Source organism: Pogoniulus pusillus, chromosome 30 (genome assembly GCF_015220805.1).
Source record: "Pogoniulus pusillus isolate bPogPus1 chromosome 30, bPogPus1.pri, whole genome shotgun sequence".
NCBI lineage: Eukaryota > Metazoa > Chordata > Aves > Piciformes > Lybiidae > Pogoniulus > Pogoniulus pusillus.
In genome coordinates this window covers 13,306,861-13,326,255 of record NC_087293.1, presented here as the reverse complement: position 1 = coordinate 13,326,255, position 19,395 = coordinate 13,306,861, and the positions used below count along the sequence as shown (strand labels likewise).

General features: G+C 49.1%; 1 protein-coding gene across 2 annotated transcripts in view; it reads left to right on the top strand.

Moving 5' to 3' along the window:
• Positions 1-18,546, top strand: part of TTC28 (tetratricopeptide repeat domain 28) — a 104,954-nt gene extending 86,408 nt beyond the window's left edge. The window contains exons 13-22 of one of the 2 annotated variants that reach the window (XR_010307767.1): positions 2,277-2,421; positions 4,486-4,665; positions 5,758-6,478; positions 7,219-7,343; positions 7,637-7,868; positions 8,272-8,348; positions 11,179-11,308; positions 12,358-12,465; positions 13,044-15,415; positions 16,831-18,546. Coding sequence is in view for 1 of the 2 variants with exons in the window: in XM_064168159.1 (XP_064024229.1) it covers positions 2,277-2,421; positions 4,486-4,665; positions 5,758-6,478; positions 7,219-7,343; positions 7,637-7,868; positions 8,272-8,348; positions 11,179-11,308; positions 12,358-12,465; positions 13,044-14,668 (3,343 nt within the window). In the remaining variant the exon portion in view is untranslated. Of the gene's footprint in view, positions 1-2,276; positions 2,422-4,485; positions 4,666-5,757; positions 6,479-7,218; positions 7,344-7,636; positions 7,869-8,271; positions 8,349-11,178; positions 11,309-12,357; positions 12,466-13,043 lie in introns of both variants that reach the window. The other variant, XM_064168159.1, reaches the window with a different exon arrangement.
• The last annotated feature ends 849 nt before the right edge of the window (positions 18,547-19,395 follow it).

The following is a 19,395-nucleotide window of genomic DNA, read 5'->3' as shown; positions in this document are numbered from 1 at the left end:
TTCTGTTTATATTCTGACCTTGCTCCCTTTGGCCCATTCCTTGCTAATGGGGCACATGTGTGGTAGCATCATTTCTTCTTTAGAGAACAGGTTCTAGACATGATGTGAGCTGTGTCTGGAGGCTGGTCGCAGTAATCAGGCAGAGAGAGAGGAGAGAGTAACTGTCTGAGTCAGTCTGCTGGTATCAGAACAGGGCAGGGGCTGGCTCAGGCCTGGATTTTGTCAGTGGTAGGAGTGCACTTAAGCGCAGTATTTTGCTCTCTTTGTCTTTTCCTGCATGTTGGCTTAATCTGATAGAGCCACAGTGCCTGTGTGTGTGTCTGCTGTAGGCATGTGTGTGTATATATTCATACATATGAATAAATATGCCTGTAGCAAAGATGTAATCAGCTATTAATATAGCTCATTAACATATCTGTTGGGTGCTGTGCTTTCTTTTGATTTCCTGGATGTGCAAATACTTTCTGCTTTCATTTCTAGGCTTTGTTGATAAGCCAGGAATTGATCCAGGCGAGAAGTAAAAATAAGGAATAGAGAGAAGGCATTTCTTCAGGTTAAACATTCTCAAAAGCCCCTAAAACCCAAGTTCTTGCAGACTATGTCCTGACAGCCTGAGTTTGGTCTCAGGTCAGGACATTGGATCACAGGATTCCCATAGGGTATTAGGAGTTGGAAGGGACCCAAGGAGATCATCAAGTCCAACCCCCTGCCAGAGGAGGACCATTCAATCCAGCTCAGGGCACTCAGGAACACATCCAGACAGGCCTTGAAAGTCTCCAGGGAAGGAGACTCCACAACCTCTCTGGGGAGTCTGTTCCAGTGCTCTGTGACTCTTACAGTACAGAAATTCCCCCTTGTGTTGAGCTGGAACCTCCTGTGCTGCAACTTACACCCATTGCTCCTTGTCCTATTGCAGGGAGCAGTGAGCAGAGCCTGTGTCATGTCCCCCCACACCCCCAGCCCTCAGATGTTTGTAAGCATTTATTAAATCCCCTCTCAGTCTTCTCCAGACTGAAAAGTCCCAGGTCCCTCAGCCTCTCCTCATCAGGCAGTGCTCCAGTCCACTCATCATCCTCATAGCCCTCCGCTGGACCCTCTCCAGCAGATCCCTGTCCCTCTTAACCTGGGGAGCCCAAAACTGCATGCTGTATTCAAGATGAGGTCTCACCAGGGCAGAGTAGAGGGGAAGGAGATCCTCTCTGGATCTGCTGGATCTGCTGGATCTGCTGTAGCTGCTTTCCTGTTGTGTGAAGTGACAAAGGCACAGGACGTGGGAATGTGTCTCAGAGGCCAAACAGTGCTGTGCTTCATGGAGACCATGCCTTGAGGGAGCACTGCACAGCACTGTCAGAGCATGACTTGGACTGGGATTCCCTGGTGCCCTCCATCAAATGATTTTGGCACCCTGAGGACAGCAGGGCATGTGTGGTCTCATGGGTGGCCTTTTTTACTTGAGATTGTTGTTTCGTTGCTGGACAGCCCCAGTACTGACTCTGGTTACGCTCCAGACTTTGCACTACCATTGCTGTTCAATGTCTTCTTTCTCTCCCTGCCTTTTCTTTAAGGCCCACCTGTTAAAACTTTCCAGAAAGTTGTCCTTTTCACATGAAATGGTTGTTCATGGCAGCAAGCCAGGCCTAACCTTTCTGGGGAGCACAGCTGCTGGATTAGTGAGATGTGAATGGGGCAACATCATTTCCTCAACAGGGCAGTAACTTTTTGTGGCCATCTCAGCCTCCTCAGAATGATGGTGTTTGGAGGGTGGTGATGCCAGGAGAGCACCTGCAGAGCTCTGCCTGTGTGGATGTCAGAAATGGGCTCCAGGTCTGACTTCATGGAGCTGTTCAGAGGAATGGCAGGCAAACACAGGTCTAATCTCCATATTTTGTCATTTGCCCATTGTCACATTTCCTTTTGTTGCCATGCTGGATCAGCTGGTGCAGAACCCAAGTCCAGATCTTGTTCTGATACATGATGTTTTGCCTGCACACAACTACCATAGACACATCTGCAATGTGACAAACTGTGAGCAGTGCTACAGGCACTTGAATTTGTTGAGGAACTCCATAGCAATGTCTGCAGCTGATTCACTCTGTCATTAATGTCATTGCTCATTGTGGTTTGAAGCTGAATGGGAGGATAAAGCCCTACCATGATGCACCTTAGAGACTGGAACCCTCTGGCTGGACAGGGACTGGCTCAGTGTTAGGCAGTCAGGGCAACCTGTAGTGGACCTTAGATTTCTGCAACTAACCTCTCTTGCCATTTGTCCACAGGAGCTGTCAGAGCATGACCAGTCTGTTCAGCAGTACCATGTCTCCTGTTAAGGATGGAACATCATCTCTTCCAAGGAGGCAGACTTCCTTCACCAAGCCCCCGCTCCGTGCGCTCTACGACTTACTGATAGGACCTATGGAAGGAGTAAGCCTCTGGCATGGAGAATTGCAGAGATTCCCTGACCAAAATCCCCTGTCACTGTGGGAAACCAAGAGTGGGCAGTTAGTGATTGTAGCTGAAGCATGGTGATTTTCACTTGCTCTTCCCAGGTGGTGAAAATGGGAGTGGTGGGAGGTGGAAACGAAGGATGCTACTGTTGATACCGTTTCAGTGAGCTGCCAAAGTGTGAGGTGTTTGAGCCTTAGCAGGCAGCACATCCTTGGTACCCTAATGCTCGTTGGCAAACAGAAGCTCTTTCTAGGGACAAATAGGGCAGGGGATAGAAACCAGTAGTACTGGAGCCCAGCAGCACCGCTGACCACCCTGTGCTGTGCCATGCTGGCAGTCAGCTGTGGCCAGACAAGCTGCACTGTGCTCTCTGCATCCAGGTTAGCAGATACAGGGTCCCTACTAGCCACTTACTATGAAGATGTAGTTCAGGTCTTGTGTGTGGTTTGACAGTCCCATAATAACATGAACTTCCAATTGCAGTGGCACTGGCTGCAAGTGAGGGACCAGGCCAAGCCAGTGGCTGTCAACTGGCCTGACCTCACACACTCCCCACAAGTGCTGGACCAGAGTCTTTTCCACCTTCGCCACAGATCACCAGTGTAGCTGGTGTCATTGTTCTGAAGTAGAGCACATGTTCCTGTGCTTGACAGTTCATGCTTTTCTTCCTTTTCTGGCTGAACAGATTATTTTGGGTTAGAACTCACCCTAAAATGAATTCTTGGAGACATATGAAATGCAGATGATCCTCAGATTTATTTCTGTTCCATTAATGCACATATAGCTGCTGTGAGGGGAGAAAACAGCAAACTCTGGGGCTTTTACATGCAAATTAAAAATGCTGCTAGGCATGGGTCACTATGGCTGAGATGCTCTGATCGTGTTGCTGGCAGCTAAAGGTCCTGGAGCAGCAAGTAAAACAGAATCTGCATTAACAAAACAAACAAAAATAACATCCCAAAACATTTCTGGAGAGCAGCAGCTGCCCTGGTGGGAAGCTGCTACCTGTCAGCTCAGGCTCTGCAGAGCAAAGCAGGGCTGGCTGGAGGCTGGGGAATTCAGATGCAGAGCAGGCATGTTGGGAGCTCCCCTGGGGTGGTCCCCGGTCTGGGGCTGAGAGCAGCACATCTGCCTCTCTGTCTGTAGTCAGTGGGGCAGGGCTGAAAGGAGGGCAGGAGAAACAGAGAGAGGTCAGCAACTGTGTTTAACTCCTTTTAAATGAAAATGTTCTTCTCCTTCAGCAGTTTTATTCCCACTTCAAATGGCAAAAAGCCTTTTAAAGCACCTCACTGTCTCTCTTCAGCTTTCTATGGTTTGACATTCTCCCTTGGAGCTGACTTGGTTTTGCTATTTCTGACTCACTCCAGACTCCCTTTGGAGGTGACTGCTAGGCTGGTTTTCCTATTTCTTTAATGATGTTCATTCATCTTCGCTGCTGCCCGAGAGCTAAAGCTTGAGACTAACTGGGGAAGTCCTCTTATTTGATTGCTGGTGAGTTGGGTCAGTGTATCTTGGCTGAACCACCAGTCAGTGCATCATAGTGGAGTCTGGAAGCCTGCTCCAGACAGACCCTGCAGAGGATGGAGAGGAAGACTGTGTGTCAGGACCAGGGCAGATTTGCCTGACTTCTAGATGTAAAATTCCACATGAGCAGTACCCTTCACCCTCAGAACCCACAACATCCTTTCTTTTCTGTTGTGCTGCCTGCTTATCTGACGTGCCCACACTTCAGGATTTTCTGAGGTTACTTCTGCACCCCTAGTGCAGAAGGAGTACTCTGAAACTGAGTGCTACTTGTTTCAGAGGCCAGTGTTTCCAGCGGTTGGTGGTTCACTGTTGGCACTGAAGGGAACAAGGAAGATTCTTCTCTCCCATTGCCGGTGTGTGTTCACCTGGCACCACAGCAGTGTTCACACAACTGTAATTCTGACTTGGATATTTCCAAACCTGATGTGGAGTCAGACTGGAGAGGGTGCTTGGAAAGTGCAGGCTGGGACACTGGTGGAGTGGAAGGGCTGATCCTCTCTCTTTTCCTTTCAGGGTCTGATGCATTCCAGTGGGCCTGTTGGCCGCCACCGCCAGCTGATCCTGGTTCTGGAGGGAGAACTGTACCTCATTCCTTTCGCTCTCCTGAAGGGCAGTTCCTCCAACGAGTACCTCTACGAGCGCTTCAGCCTCATTGCAGTGCCATCCATCCAGTCGCTGAACCCCAGCTCCAAGGTCAGGCACTGCTCTATAAAACTTCACTCCCAGAATCTCCCAGAGGGGTGCAGGTTCCTATACGTGCTAGAAAAGCAGCAGCTCTGTCCTGCTACACCAGGCACAAGGACAGAAACCACAAATGTTCCACCCTCCCGAGGCACTCCCAGTCCTGATGAGCATGTTGAGCACCACAGTGGTGAAGTAGATTCTGATGTAGTTCCTGCAGCACAAAACCACAGCCTCGGGCCTGCCAGCAGGGACAAGGGGAATGGATCATTTCTATGTCCTCCTCTGAAAGATGGCATGTCCCAGAGCTTGGAACTACATGGCAGACTGCAGAAATATAGGTGGTCTTGATCTATACTGAGCTTCCTTGGCAAGCTGATTGTCCTGCCACATTTCTGGGTTCTTCACAAGCATTTTAGCTCTGTGGGTGGGGAAGGCCACAAATGGCTCGGGACACTGAAGCTCTAAGGCAAAGCAAATACCCCAGACAAATGGTGCAGAAGTATCTGTCTGCTGATGCTGGCATCAGCATTTCTAAGGGCCAGGTCTCCAGGAGCAAGCCTAAAGTCACATCTCTTGCTGAGCTGCGTCTGCTGCGTGTCACTGCTCGCACTGGGTTAAACACAGTCACAGGAACAGCAGAAGGGTCTGGACCTCATCAGCATTCCTCCGTTGGGAATTAGGCTTTTCTGTTCAGTGTCAGGCCCCAGTGATCAGCACCATGCTGCTGACAGTGGCAATACTGGTCCTTGACAGACAGGTGTGAGAGACCAGTTAGTGAGTGGTTACAAGCAGTGCTCACATAAGGTGGGAAGCTGAGATCTTCTTTATGCTTTCAGCTCTGCTACAGCCCTCAAAGGCACCTGGACTCAGTCTTTTGTTTTCTGTTCTTACCTCTGTGTTCACCCAAGATGTGGGGATAAAAATCCTGATTGCACTTCAGTGGATTTGTTCTTTGGAATACTTAAAAGAAACTAAAGAAATGCTTTTGTTTTGTTCTGTAATTATGACAGACCTCTGTTTGGAGCCAAAGAGACAGGATATTTTGTTGCCAGCACTGTAACAAACAGATCTTTGAAACTCATTTTCTCTTTCTCTCTGTAGTCCCAAGCAAAGAAGAATACTCCTGCTTACTCCAGTTCTACCTCAATGGCAGCTGTAATAGGAAATCCCAAGCTCCCTCCAGCAGTTATGGACAGGTGGCTCTGGGGGCCTATGCCCTCTGCAGAAGAGGAAGCGTACATGGTATCTGAGTTACTTGGCTGCCAGCCTTTAGCTGGCAGTGCAGCAACAAAAGAGAGGGTCATGAGTGCCCTCACTCAGGCAGAATGTGTCCATTTTGCAACCCACGTCTCCTGGAAACTGGCTGCTTTGGTCCTGACGCCCAACACTGACAGCAATCCAGCCAGCAGCAAGAGTTCTTTTGGGAACCCCTACACAATCCCAGAATCCCTTCGAATGCAGGATGATGCCAGTGATGTGGAGAGCATCTCAGACTGCCCTCCTCTTCAGGAGTTCCTGCTCACAGCAGCTGATGTCCTGGATCTGCGGCTTCCTGTCAAATTAGTAGTTCTTGGCTCTTACCAGGAATCCAACAGCAAAGTCACTGCTGATGGAGTCATTGGCTTGACAAGAGCCTTCCTGGCTGCTGGGGCTCAGTGTGTCCTCGTGTCCCTCTGGCCTGTTCCTGTGGCTGCTTCCAAGATGTTTGTTCATGCTTTCTATTCCTCTCTCTTAAATGGGATGAAGGCCAGTGCAGCCCTTGGAGAAGCAATGAAAACTGTACAGAGCAGCAAGCAGTTCTCCCATCCATCCAACTGGGCAGGTAGGAAGGATCTTTTTTTGACACACCAGATGGGGTTCCACAAAGTGCTCTTGTGGCAGGTTAAGTGAGGAGCAGTGCTAGCAGGGAGTGGGGAGTAGCTTGTGCTCTGCCTGTTGTCATCCCATGCCTCAGACCCTACCTTCACTGAGTGGGGCTGAATGTCAGTGTCATGGAAAACATCAGTATTTCACTTTTAAGAATTTGATATAATTTAATCTAATTCTGAAGTGAATGTTTCACCACAGTGATTTCCTGACTGGAAGGAAAGGCACCAGAAAGAGGTGAGGCAGCCATGTACCTTGCTGCCATGGATGAGGAGGGGCAGACAAAGCTCCTTTTGCTGGTGTTCAGAGATCCAGCATTTCAGAGGTGCATAAGCCAAGATATGTTTCTGACCAAGACAGGGAAAGCTCTCTGTTTCTCAGCATCTATTGATCTCTGCTGCTGTAAGGGAGATGTGGAGCATGCTAGGACAAGCTCAGCCGCAGCAGAGTGTTTTTCCGCTTGCTTGAACAGGAAAACACTATTGATTTCATGGGGACTGAGAAGCATCTAGAAGCTTTCTGGAAGTTCAGTCTCTAGGACTGGGCAGGGAGTGAGCAGCTGCTCTGGGAAAATACTCTCACTGCAGGGCACAGTAAGCCTTCATCCCATCAGTCCAAGAGGGCAGAGCATGTCTACTTCTGTTCTGAATATTTCCTCTAACAGAGATTGAGAGTCTCTTGTTCTGAATCCTGCAGGCTTCATGCTTATTGGGAGTGATATGAAGTTGAACAGCCCTTCCTCCCTGGTGGGACAGGCCCTGACTGAGATTCTGCAGCACCCTGAAAGGGCTCGAGATGCTCTGCGTGTCCTACTGCATCTGGTAAGGGAAAGGAGACACGTGTGTGGAGTGTGCTGCAGCTGCCAGGCCTATAGGAAGCTGTCCCCACCAGACCAGTACATTGTTTTCTGTGGCATGACTTTCCCCAGCACCCTGGAGAGTATGGGCACTCGAGACAGTGGCTTTATAGCTCTGAGTGCTGAGCTGCTGAATGCTTGACTAACATCCTTCTATGTGAGACAGGCCCAGCTCAGCGCTGGGTTTGCTGTCTCTCAGCCTTCTGAGGTGAGTGAAAATCTCTTCTAAACTAAGCTAATGCTAACTTTCCCCCAAAGGTGGAGAAGTCGTTGCAGCGGATCCAGAATGGGCAGCACAACTCCATGTACACCTCCCAGCAAAGCGTGGAGAACAAAGTTGGTGGCATCCCAGGCTGGCAAGCACTGCTGACTGCGGTGGGCTTTCGGCTGGACCCTCCGGCCAGCGGCCTGCCGGCAGCGGTGTTCTTCCCAACCGCCGACCCCGGCGAGCGGCTGCAGCAGTGCAGCACCACCATCCAGTCCCTCCTGGGTAAGAGCAGGCCAGCCCTGGGCTCTGCCCATCAGCATTCCCTGCCTTGCTTTGGTGCAAGCCTGAGAAACGGTGACATCCTGCATCCATGAAATCAAAGCATTTAACAGGGTAGAAGTAAATTGCTACTGAACGTTTTCTCATAGAGGGGAATCATTTACTACTGGTGTAAAGTGTCTGAGAAGCATGAGGTAATGATTCCCCCTCTCCCAGCTCTCAATCCCAATGTGTAAATCAAATGCAAAGTGGGAAATCCTTTTGCTTTCTGGAAGTTGCTGCTGTTCTGTGACGTGAGGGAGAGGTTTCAGGTATTAGCAGAGTTTGTGAGCTGTCCAGGTCCTTGCACTTCTGGCAGTCAAGAGACAGGCACTGAGCAATCCCTGCTTTTGCTGCTGTTTTTCAGGTTTGCCGAACCCTGCACTTCAGGCACTTTGTAAACTTATCACAGCTTCAGAAACAGGAGAACAGCTTATCAACAGGGTGAGTTGGGAAGTTCTCCTCCTCCAGTACAAGTTCTTCCCAGGTCAGTAAATATAGAAATGCACAGAATAATTTATGCCCTGGAGTATCAACCCAGAGCTTGCTTAGGAAACTTCAGAGCTGAAATTCTAAACTTGCCTGTGTAAAAGAAACTATGTCCAGAAGGGAAAAATGCAGGTATGTTACTGGGCAAAGTGGCCTTGGGTCTCCTCCTTCAGTGACAGAGGTGAGAACATGATACCTGCTGCAGTGAGGGCTAAGCTAAATATGGGAAATGAGGGACAGACTGCTAAATGTTATTTGGCCATCGTGTCTAGGGTGCAAGCTGGCTGGACTTTGTCCACTGTCATTACCAAAATCTTCAAGGTACACTTGACTTTGGATGATGCAAAGTCTGTCTGAGCTTCTGCCTCTCCTGGAGTGCGTGCAGATAGCTCTGCTGAAAGCTTTGATGGCCTTTAGGAGAAAGGCAGTGTCACCTGTGCCTGTGGAGCTCCTTCCTGCTGCCTCAACCTCCTTCACATTCCTCCCTCTCCCCTAGCATGCCTGGCCTAACCTGACCTTTCTCTGTGCTGCCATAATGGCTTTCCATTATGTGCTTCTTGCTGTCCTGCTTGCTCCTCTAATGAGGCTTCTCTTGGTTCTGTGCCTGCTGCAGTAACTGAGCACGCTACACCTCCTGAATGGGTCTGGAGCTCACTTTCTTTTCCTTTTTCCCATGCAGAAGTGTTCTAGAGGAGCAGTGCAGTGGGTGGCTGGGACTGTCTCTGTGGAGCCTCAGAGGGCTCTCCCTTTCGTGCTGTCGTGTTGAGTCTCTGCACAAAATGCAGATCAGAGCTCCAGCTCTGCTGTGCCCCACAGAGCAGCCTGCTTTGGCAGCCCATCCGGCTGAGCCTGCCTCAAGGAAGGCTTTTCTTGTTAGCATCTACAGCGACGCTTCTACTGGCTTCTCCTTGATGGCATTTTGCTTTCTGCCTCGGCCCTTTCGCCAGTGCTTGGCGTTTTCTGTGGCCGAACGGCAGGAGTGTTTTCCCCTCATGGCCACCAGAGGGAGGCCTGGAGTCGAAGGGATGCGGCGAGGAGAGGACAAGTTTCGGATACGTCAGGATGTGTTAGTGCCCGTGAAGTAACTTCGCGATTGTCTTCTTGCCCTGGACAGTTAAATCAGCCGAGGAGAACACTCATAAGGCTGCACACATCTAACAAGAGAGGCACTCCCCGTTTCCTCAGCAGCCCCATGCAGTAAATATTGGCAGGGGCACTCTGCTGCTTTTGCAGACTCCAAGCAGAGTTGCCTTTTGCACAAGAGTCTGTCCAGTTTTTACAAGTTAGGCTTTTCTCAGCTTAGCCCTACCTTCCTCTGCAGTGATTTGCTTTTCTCCCCTCCTTCACTCAGCAGTTCAGTTGGTGAGAGCTCAAGCTCTGCTTGTCCCAGAGGAGATAAAACTGAAACTGGAGTGTAAGGACTGACAGCTCAGTCAGTGGCTGTTGCTCACTGTCTTTCCCATCTGGGTGATAGGCATCACAAGGGAGCAGGTGCTCTTGGCGTTAGTGAAGCAGCAAGGCAGGGAGCTTGATCTTTTGATAAGGTCCAAACCTACTTATTTTTGGTGCAAACCAGAAAGCAGGTATCACAAAAGAGAAAACTTGCGGCATCTGCAAGGCAAAGTTAGGTACTGCTGTGTTATGTGCCAAGAAAGTACCCCAGGGAGAACAAGAGAATGATTTCTTTTGTGCTCAGCCTTCTGCCAGAGTGTGGGGTTGGCCTGAGTGTCTCCCTGCTGAGTGTCTGAGTTGATTGTCATGAGCTGGGCGCTCCCAGATTCCAGCTGCCTGTTCCCACACTGTGGGACTCCTGGTTTGCAGCTCAAGACGTTCCCTTTGCTCCCTTCTCTCCCTGGAGAGAGCGTCTGTCAGTCAGGATGCTGGTGTGCATGGGGCTGTGTCGCTGCAGGGCTCTCTCCCTCACAGCCGTTTTGTAGCACAGAGTAACCTGTGTTCATTCTTACTTTCTCCTCTCTTTTCCTTTCTTGTTACCTGCTGCCCGAAGGCTGTTAAAAATATGGTGGGAATGGTGAGTACTGTTACATGGACTGGGGAGAGACACTGCTGCAGAGTGTCTGCAACCCACTTCCAGGCCTGGAATTTGCTCCCTAGTGCTAGTGTGGCAAACAGACTGCCTCAGCTTTTGGAGGCTGTAAGAGTGGGGTGGTCCTGACCTTAGCTGGACCCCGGTTAATGACTTTCTGTCCTTCCTGCCCTGGCTGTGTTTTTGCATCACATGGGATCTTGGCACCTTAATTTGTGTCAGATCTTCATGACCACTTTTTTTTTCCTCTACTTTGGTACTCCTGCCCTTGGGCACAGTTGAGAAACTTCTTTCCTGGAAGCCACGGAGGTATTGGGAAAGTCTTCCATGGTTTCATGTGACTCGTCCAGTTTCTTGGGTTTTGCACAAGGAGTATGGCTCAGTCACAGAGTGGGCTTTAGTGTATTTCTGTGAGCAGCCCCTAAGTAGCTCTTTCCTTTTCTTTCACTTCACAGACCTTCCTGCTGTGCTTCCTTCTTGCTCAGTTTTCACTGGCCACTCCCCAGCCCTCACCCCTGTTCTGTCCCTGCCTTTGCTGCTGGTCAAGTTTGTCTGTTGTTGCTGTCCCTGGCCTACCCCGCTGCCCAGTCCTTTTCATCTGGCTGTCCTGTTCAGGAGCAGCAGCTCCTGTGAGTGTGCAGGGAGAGGGATATTTGCAGTGCATTTCCATGGCCGTGGCTGTCAGAAGCAGCAGTGATGTGTTCTGTAAGGAATGACTGATGTTTATATTGTTTTCTCCAGCTCCATCAAGTCCTGGTTCAACTTCAGGCAGGTGAGAAGGAGCAAGATTTCTCTTCTGCACCAATCCAGGTTTCCATCAGTGTCCAGCTCTGGAGGCTGCCTGGCTGTCATGAGTTTCTGGCAGCTCTAGGTAGGAAAACACTTCTTTCCATTGCCTCTTGTGGTGGCTTGAAGTAGTGATCAGAGTCACAGCTTTAGATGTGTTTGTCTGAGTACTGCTTGGTCTCTGCATCTCTGGATGTGACCCCTGACATCTCAGGACCTCTCTGCCAGTTCACATGTGCAGAGTTCCTTTGCTTATTGGCTGGCCAGAGGTAAGGTGCATTTTTCTCTCATGCACCAAAACATCTCCCAGGTCAGCTGAGCATAGATTTCAGGGTTGACAGCAGGTTAGTGCTGTCAGGTTGTTCTAACTCTATTTTATATTTCAGGATTCCATTCTCTTCTTGTTCATATTACATTGAGTTTTCTTCTGGCCTTCTACCTGAAGTGGCAGGGAAACCACCAAGGGTAGGACACAGCAGGGTGATAGTACCAGGGTCTATATCTGCTAGAAGAGACAGATGAAAACTAAATATCCAACTAGATTTTATTCTGGCTTGAGCCTTGCTTAGAGCTGGCTAAAAGGCATTGCAAGGAGGAGGTAGCACTGCAAAAAGGAACATCCAAGGAAACTGAGGAGCTTGTATAAGCCAGGCATTGTTTCTCACAGTCATGCCTCCAGCAGCCTAGTCCTGATCTGCTGAATCCCACAGTCTGTGCTCTTCTTCAGACCCATTGCTGTGAGAAACCCTTGGATTAATGATGAATGGTAGGGCACATGGGACACTGTCCTGTGAGGTGTAGTTAGTGTATCATTCCCTGACAATTCCAAATGATTTGCTACTAAAAAAGTAGACCAGTGCATTTTGTCAGACAGTTTGGACAGGAGTGATTTGTTCATGTATATGTGTTCACACTCCAGCACCACAGAGCTCCCCAAAACCTGCTGGAGAAGGCCAGCTAAATGGAAATAAAACTCAACCAGCAAACTGAATTGTAGGTGAGGAGTCATCATCCTTGGACACTGCAGGATCTGCTGTCTCTGTGTTCTGTTTGTGATGCAAAGGAGATCACACTTGTTTAAGACACTGGGCTTTTGCTATGAGGTGTGATTTTCTGCTCCCTATTTCACTACAGGTTTTGACCTTTGTGAAGTTGGCCAAGAAGAGGTGATTCTGAAAACTGGAAAACAAGCTAATAGGAGGACCATGCACTTTGCTCTACAATCCTTGCTGGCACTTTTTGGTAAAGCTACTTACAGCACTTTTTGCTCCTGTATCATTGATGAATTGATATTGAAATACCTCATCTTTAGCTTTGGCAGAGGTCACACATGTGTCATACAGGCCAGACATCATACAACAGGTGCAGCAAATGGAGGTTTCCTGTACAGGAAACAAACACTTAAGACCTGGCTAAGGCCAGAGCTGGGAATGGAGCCCAGCAGCTGGAGGATGTATCACTCACTCTTGGGTTTGAGATATAAAATGATAATGAATTGGAATCATAGAATTGGTCAGGGTTGGAAGGGACCACAAGCATCATCTTGTTCCAATACCCCTGCCATAGACAGGGAAACCCTACCCTAGACCAGGACACCCTACCCTAGATCAGGTTTTGACAGGTTTCACCTAGGATGAGGTTCCTGCCTGTGCATTTCCTGGGCTCTGCAGAGGTTTTTCCTCACCCAAGTGGTAGCACAGAGTCTGAGTGCAAGCTTTGTGTCATTTCCTCTTAATTCTGAGAGCACATGACCCGGCTTTGTTTGATTTGACTGTGTATCTAGGGCCATGTTTGTACATGTTGGGTTTTATCTTTTCTAGATTCTACAGAGCTGCCTAAGCGCCTCAGCCTGGACAGTTCTTCATCCCTAGAGTCACTGGCTTCTGCTCAGTCTATTTCCAACCCTGCACCCCAGTACCAGAACCCTCCATTCTCTCCTCCTTGTCCAGACAGCATTGCATCAGATGCCATTTCTGTGTATAGCCTGAGCTCCATTGCTTCCTCCATGAGCTTTGTTTCCAAGCCAGAGAACATGCCAGATGGTGTGGGACACAGAGGACGCCAGGACTACGAGAGGCCCAAGAACGTCTATCCACACAGGTCTGCAGTACAGAGCCAGTTGTCACCACAGGCCAGCACTGCAGCCAGCAAAGATGAGGAAGAGTATGAAGGGTTTTCTATAATCAGCAATGAGCCTCTGGCCAGTTACCAGGAAAACATAAAGCCAAGATTTTCTCCTGATCACAAACAGACCAGAACTGGTCAGACCGGAGGCACTAAAGAGTCTGTCAACCCCAAAAGGAGTGTAAGTACCCCAAATTCTCCTGTTAAAATGACTCTTATTCCCAGTCCAAATTCACCTTTCCAGAAAGTTGGGAAACTTGCAAGTTCTGATACTGGGGAATCTGACCAGTCTAGCACTGAGACTGACAGCACTGTCAAATCCCAGGAGGACAGTAATCCAAAGCTCGATCCACAAGAGCTGGCCCAAAAGATTCTGGAGGAAACTCAGAGTCACCTCCTTGCTGTCGAACGTCTTCAGAGAAGCAGCAGCCAAATAAGCAAGAGCAGCAAGTCAGACGATGGAGCCTCCACCCCCACGGGTGTGTCTGCATTTAGATCTTCAGAGACCAGTGCATTCAGCCGCCCGGTCAGCTCCAGTCAGAAGAATCAGTCTTCACCTCTTGCGATTAAACCAAAGCCTCCAACAAGGAGCTCATCCCTGCAGAAGGTGAGCTCTGGCTATAACAGCCCTACCACGTCGGAGATGTCCAACAAAGAAGGCACAGGCCAGTACAGTGGGCGGCCGTCTCCAAGTTGTGATTCGCATGGGTCCTTAAGCGAGCAGCCTCACTTTAAGCTCAAGTACCCCAGCTCTCCCTACAGCGCCCACATTTCCAAATCACCCAGAAATAACTCGCCAAGCTCAGGGCATCAGTCTCCTGGTGGCAGCACTCCGTCTCCTGCTCTTTCTTACTCCTCAGCTGGTTCTGCTCGCTCAAGTCCAGCTGATGCCCCAGACATAGACAAATTAAAAATGGCTGCCATCGATGAGAAAGTGCAAGCAATTCACAACTTAAAGATGTTCTGGCAAAGCAGTCCCCATCACTCCCCTGGCCCCATAAAGATTCTCCGAGGAGCTCCTGGAACAATGACTTCGAAAAAAGATGTCCTCAGCTTGCTCAATTTATCTCCACGGCACAAGAAAGAAGACAGTGCAGATAAGCTGGAACTGAAGGACCTGTCTATTGAGCAGCACCTTGCTTCTCCACAGAAGAACCCTCCAAACGGGCACAGGCGCCCTGACACCGCCAATGCAGTGACATCGACTCATTCGCCACCTCCCGGTAGCGCTCCGGGGACCACACGAGCCTTGAGGCTGCCGTCTGGGAACGGTTATAAATTTTTATCACCAGGAAGATTTTTCCCTTCCTCCAAATGCTGAAATGGTTTGAGTCCCAGCTGATGAGTTACAGCCTTGTGAAAGTATTTGCTTCTGCCCACCTGCCTTTACCAATACAGAACCATTCCCTTAAGAAGCCGTGGCCATACCCACAGCTGGCAATGCACAGGAAGGTGACAGACTGGCCCTGCCTGTCACTGCAGAGAAACATGGGCCTTACACAGATGGGTTTGGGTTTCTCTTACAAGGACCTTGGCCAGACTTACTTGATAACAGGTTCTACGTAGTGTTCAGTATTTGCAGCAACAGGTCCAAGGAATCAGGTTGTCTGTTGATAAAACATTAGCTTTTAAGCCACCTGCTTGTATTTCTTAACCTAACCAGAGGTTTTACAACTGGCTTTTTATACAGAGATGATACATATCAGGGATTGGAGAGGGAAGGGAGAGGAGGCAGAGCTTCCATGTATAGCACCAAGTATGCACAGGCTCTGCCTAGAGAAGTAGAGCCATTTGATTGCTTTCAAAGGCTGGCAGAGAGGCCAACACACCTCTAGATACCTCTGCTGAGTTAGCTGAACACAAGAAATGGCTGGCGATGGCGCTCCACAGCGGCATGATACTGGCAGTTCTCCTGCATCGTTTAGAGGATGGTGAAACAAGGACAAGAGGACAGGTGCCCCATTCTAAAACCTGTGTCTTGGGTAGCTCTTTTCTGGAGAGAAACCTTTTGGGTGATACTTTGCTGGCTGGTCTGCTCAAAGGAAGTGTCTGGGCCACAACAAGCAAGGTGAGCCTCAGTGAGGTAGTGAGCGTGTGACAGAGGGACAAGTTCTGGGTTCGCTGAATGCTCTGATCTTTCTGGCACACAGCATTAGGAAGGTGAAGTTTGCATTTTGGCAAGTGTTTGGGTAGTGTCTTCTGTTTGGTAAGTGTACGGGAAAGGGTTACAGGCACTGAAGCTCAGAACCTTATCTTAAAGGTCCTCACTTGTCAGGAATGTGAGATCAGTGAGTGTGATTTGGAAATCACCTGACCAAACAAATCCTTCCCTGATCCTGTGAAATCATTCCCCATAGCTCAGCACGGTCAGGACTACAAGCCTGTCCCCTGCTGTGGAAGCAGGTTCCTCCTGGAGCGAGCCTGCCAGCTGGAGCAGAGGCCAGAGCTCATGCATGGGGTGGCTGTGTGCAGAGCCTGTGTCCCTCTAGCCCTGGAGGAGAGAGAAGCAGGAGCACCCGAGGGTGATGTGTCAGTTGGCATTCTGAGGCTGGCTGGTGTTTAGGTGTTAGGGATCACGTTGGGCATCGCTCCTGAGCGGCTGGCGAACGCGGTGATGCCATCAGGAGCAAATGGTCATTGACATGCACTGAACACTGCGGGCGCTGGCAGCACCAGCTTGGCCACGCTGCACAGGCAGCTCTGAGCCAAGGATTCCCCAGGCCGAGTGCTGTGAAGTCGGAGCACTGGATCACAGAGGCTTTTGGTTCCTATTCTGCACTCCCCAAACGCGCTGAGTGACTGAAGGCGACTCACTTCACCTCCCCGTGCCTCGTCTTCCCTTTCTATCGAAATGGGGATAGTAATACTTACCTACCTACCTCACAGAGGTGTTGTGAGGCTTAATTAATTAGGCCCTGAGATTTAGCAGGATCTTAAGTCAGCTTCCAGTCTTGCAACTGACTACCTGGATGGTGAGCGCAGTCAGCCCTGTGAAGGTCTTAGGGGCATTGCTGCACTTACCATGTCCGGGTGCTCTTCTTGAAAGTACAGATCTGATTGTTTGTGATTTTCTTAGGGATCTTGGAGGAGAAGCATTGATAGCAGGACAGGGGATTCCATTCTGATACCAGAGTATAAAATTGTTTAGGCTCAGCTTACTCATGGTGTGTGTATCAAACACTTGCTTTGAGTATATTCTAGAATCCACTGGGTAGGAGAGAATGTTTTGAGGTTTGCCGTTGCAAGAAATCAACACAAGCACTAAAGGCAAAGAACATCAGGCTGTGTTGCTACTGTCAGCTGACAAGGGATGGGTGATCACAGGAGTTTCGGTGCAGGAAGACAAAAGGAGCAGTTCCTCTACTCGAGTTAGGCAATGTAGCAGAACAGTTTGAGTCAATCTGTTCGAGTCGTTATTTGTCTGTACGTTCCATCTTTCTGTGATGGTTTGGTGCTAGATATCATGTTCTCGTCTCTTGGCAGGAGAGATTACAGCAGGGGGCCAAAATGAGTCAGCGCAGGGTCTGCCCACCGTGGAGACCGTGGCACTGCTGAGCATGCAACTTTCTCAGGTCACAGGACCGCTGAGAGACTTCATGTGACTGTTTCTGACCAGCATAACTGTTTCAAAACGACATCCCCGGAACATCCAGGATGGAAGTGGGCAGCTTTTTGTTTATAGCAACAGCAAATACTCCCTGTAGTGCTGCATAACATGCAAGACATAAGCCTCTTTACTTGTAGTTTTTACTACCATGACTAAAGGATCTTTTAATCTGTAGAAGTTCTATCTTGCCATTTTGGTACAACCCATTTTCATGCTGCCAGTAGGTTTTGTACTGGCTTGAAGTTTTGAGAAAGACCTAAATTGGGAGCTTTGGAGGGGGGGTGGGTGGGACGGGGTGGTTGTTCTGTTGTTTTTTGAGGAGAGGGGAAGCATTAGAAACAGGGAAGGGTTCAGATGTAGAGGAAGTTCAGTCTTTGGGAAATTGGTGTTGTATAAATATGGAAGGTGAGTGTCACTAGAACAAGTCCTTTGGGAATGTGTTTCCGTTGACTTGCCACAGGGCACTTCTGTTGGCTTGATGAGAGCCATGAAGATGCATGCTTGCTCATGGCCGGGAGACACTTCACACACCTTGTGCCTCACTCCTCCACCCCCTGAATGAGAAACAAGTCCTTTGTGAGGGAAAAAAAAAACAACAAAAAAAAGCAGAGAGTTTTTATCAGGTTTGCCCATTATGTGGAGAAATTCAGGAAACGAAAATGAGATGTTCTCTGTGTGGTATTAGAATCCCTTCTGTGGCGTTGAAATGCATTTGTCGTTGTTGTATTTGTGCATGGTACAAGTGATGACAACACTGCTTAATACAGTGAGCAATAAGAATTAGGTATTTTCCACTTTCACGTCAAACCTGCCACGTGCAACCATTCCCTGAGGCCATAGGATGCATTGCAGTTTGGTTTTGCCCAGTTATGTTTCACTGTGTGAGATTACAGATTACTTTATTGACTGTCTTTAGCTCCAGCTAAATGGGAACAGTAAACCAGCTCTGATCGACATCCACTTGAATTGGGTTTTGTTGGTTAGCCCTGTACCCTGGCCTGATTTGCCTTCCTTTTAATCATACCTTACTTAAACAAAGAAAAAGCATTGAAGGGGTGCTACACCCACCACTATCATTCTGAACCATATTTCCTTTCATTAGGTCAAACTCATTCTCTGAACACCTCTTTCAAGTTGCAGAATAGATCCAGGTGCACAGAAGGACCTGTGGATCTGTTAGGAAACACTGGTAGTTTCAGGCTAGGTGGTAATCATGGGTTTGAGCAGTTCCAGGTTCATTGCCATGCTGTCCAGAAAGGCTGCAGATGTGTGTGGGAAAAAGTTGGCCCCTGGCTTGGAGAACTCCTTCAAAAGAGCGTTGAAGATGGTAACTCAGAGAGGACTGTCAGCAAAGACTCTTGCAAGCAGCAGCCCTTTAGCACTTGCTCTCTCCCTGTATGCAGTGTTAGCCATGTTTGGCCTATATGGACTTTCTTTGTAAATTAAAACTCTGTTTCCAGACAGCATTAAACTTTTTATATTATGAAATTTACCATGTAAAAAGATTTTCATATTTTTATTGAAATTGCTAAGGCATTTGGCCTTCTTTCTTTGTGATTTCAGTGTCTATTAAAGCATGAGTTCTCTCAGTACTTTAGTCTCTTGGTCTAGGGTGGTGTTGGGAAGGAATTTGTTGGCACCCTGCTCTCAGCTGGTCACTGGGTGTCACTGGTCTGTTCCTCTGGCCTGCTCTCAACGTCACACATAGGTCTGCATCCTGTGGGGAGGCATGTCCTTGGCTTCCCCTGGAGAAGTGAGGAGTCATTGAGACCTTCCTCCTCTTTTGGGGGCAGAATGTAGTGCTGCTGTTGAAAATGATGAGTGGAGATTGCTTTTCCCTTTCCTAGGAGGTGGTGGGAGTGTCAGTATCCACTCACTGTCTGTCTTGTCATAGAATCAGTCAGGGGTGGAAGGGACCATTAGGATCATCTAGTTCCAAACCCCCTGCCATGCCCAGGGACACCCTACCCTAGATCAGGCTGCCCACAGCCTCAGCCAGCCTGGCCTTAAACACCTCCAGCCATGGGGCCTCAACCACCTCCCTGGGCAACCCATTCCAGCCTCTCACCACTCTCATGCTCAACAACTTCCTCCTCGCATCCAGCCTGAATCTCCCCACCTCCAGCTTTGCTCCATTCCCCCCAGTCCTGTCACTCCCTGACAGCCTCAAAAGTCCCTCCCCAGCTTTTTTGTAGGCCCCCTTCACCTACTGGAAGGGAGGCTACTGCTACTTGTCAGCAGCAGAAGGACATATAGGGCTGGAGGGAGCTTCACAGATCTCCCAGTCCCATCCCTGCACCATGACAGAAGCAAGAGCTGAAGGTATGATGTATTTTCTCCATACTGATGCCAGCTGGGACTCCCTGACTTAAATCTTCTTTTTGCTCCCTTGTGAAAGGTGCCCTTGTCCTTAGAGGAGGTGTTGGTGGCCAGAAGAAACT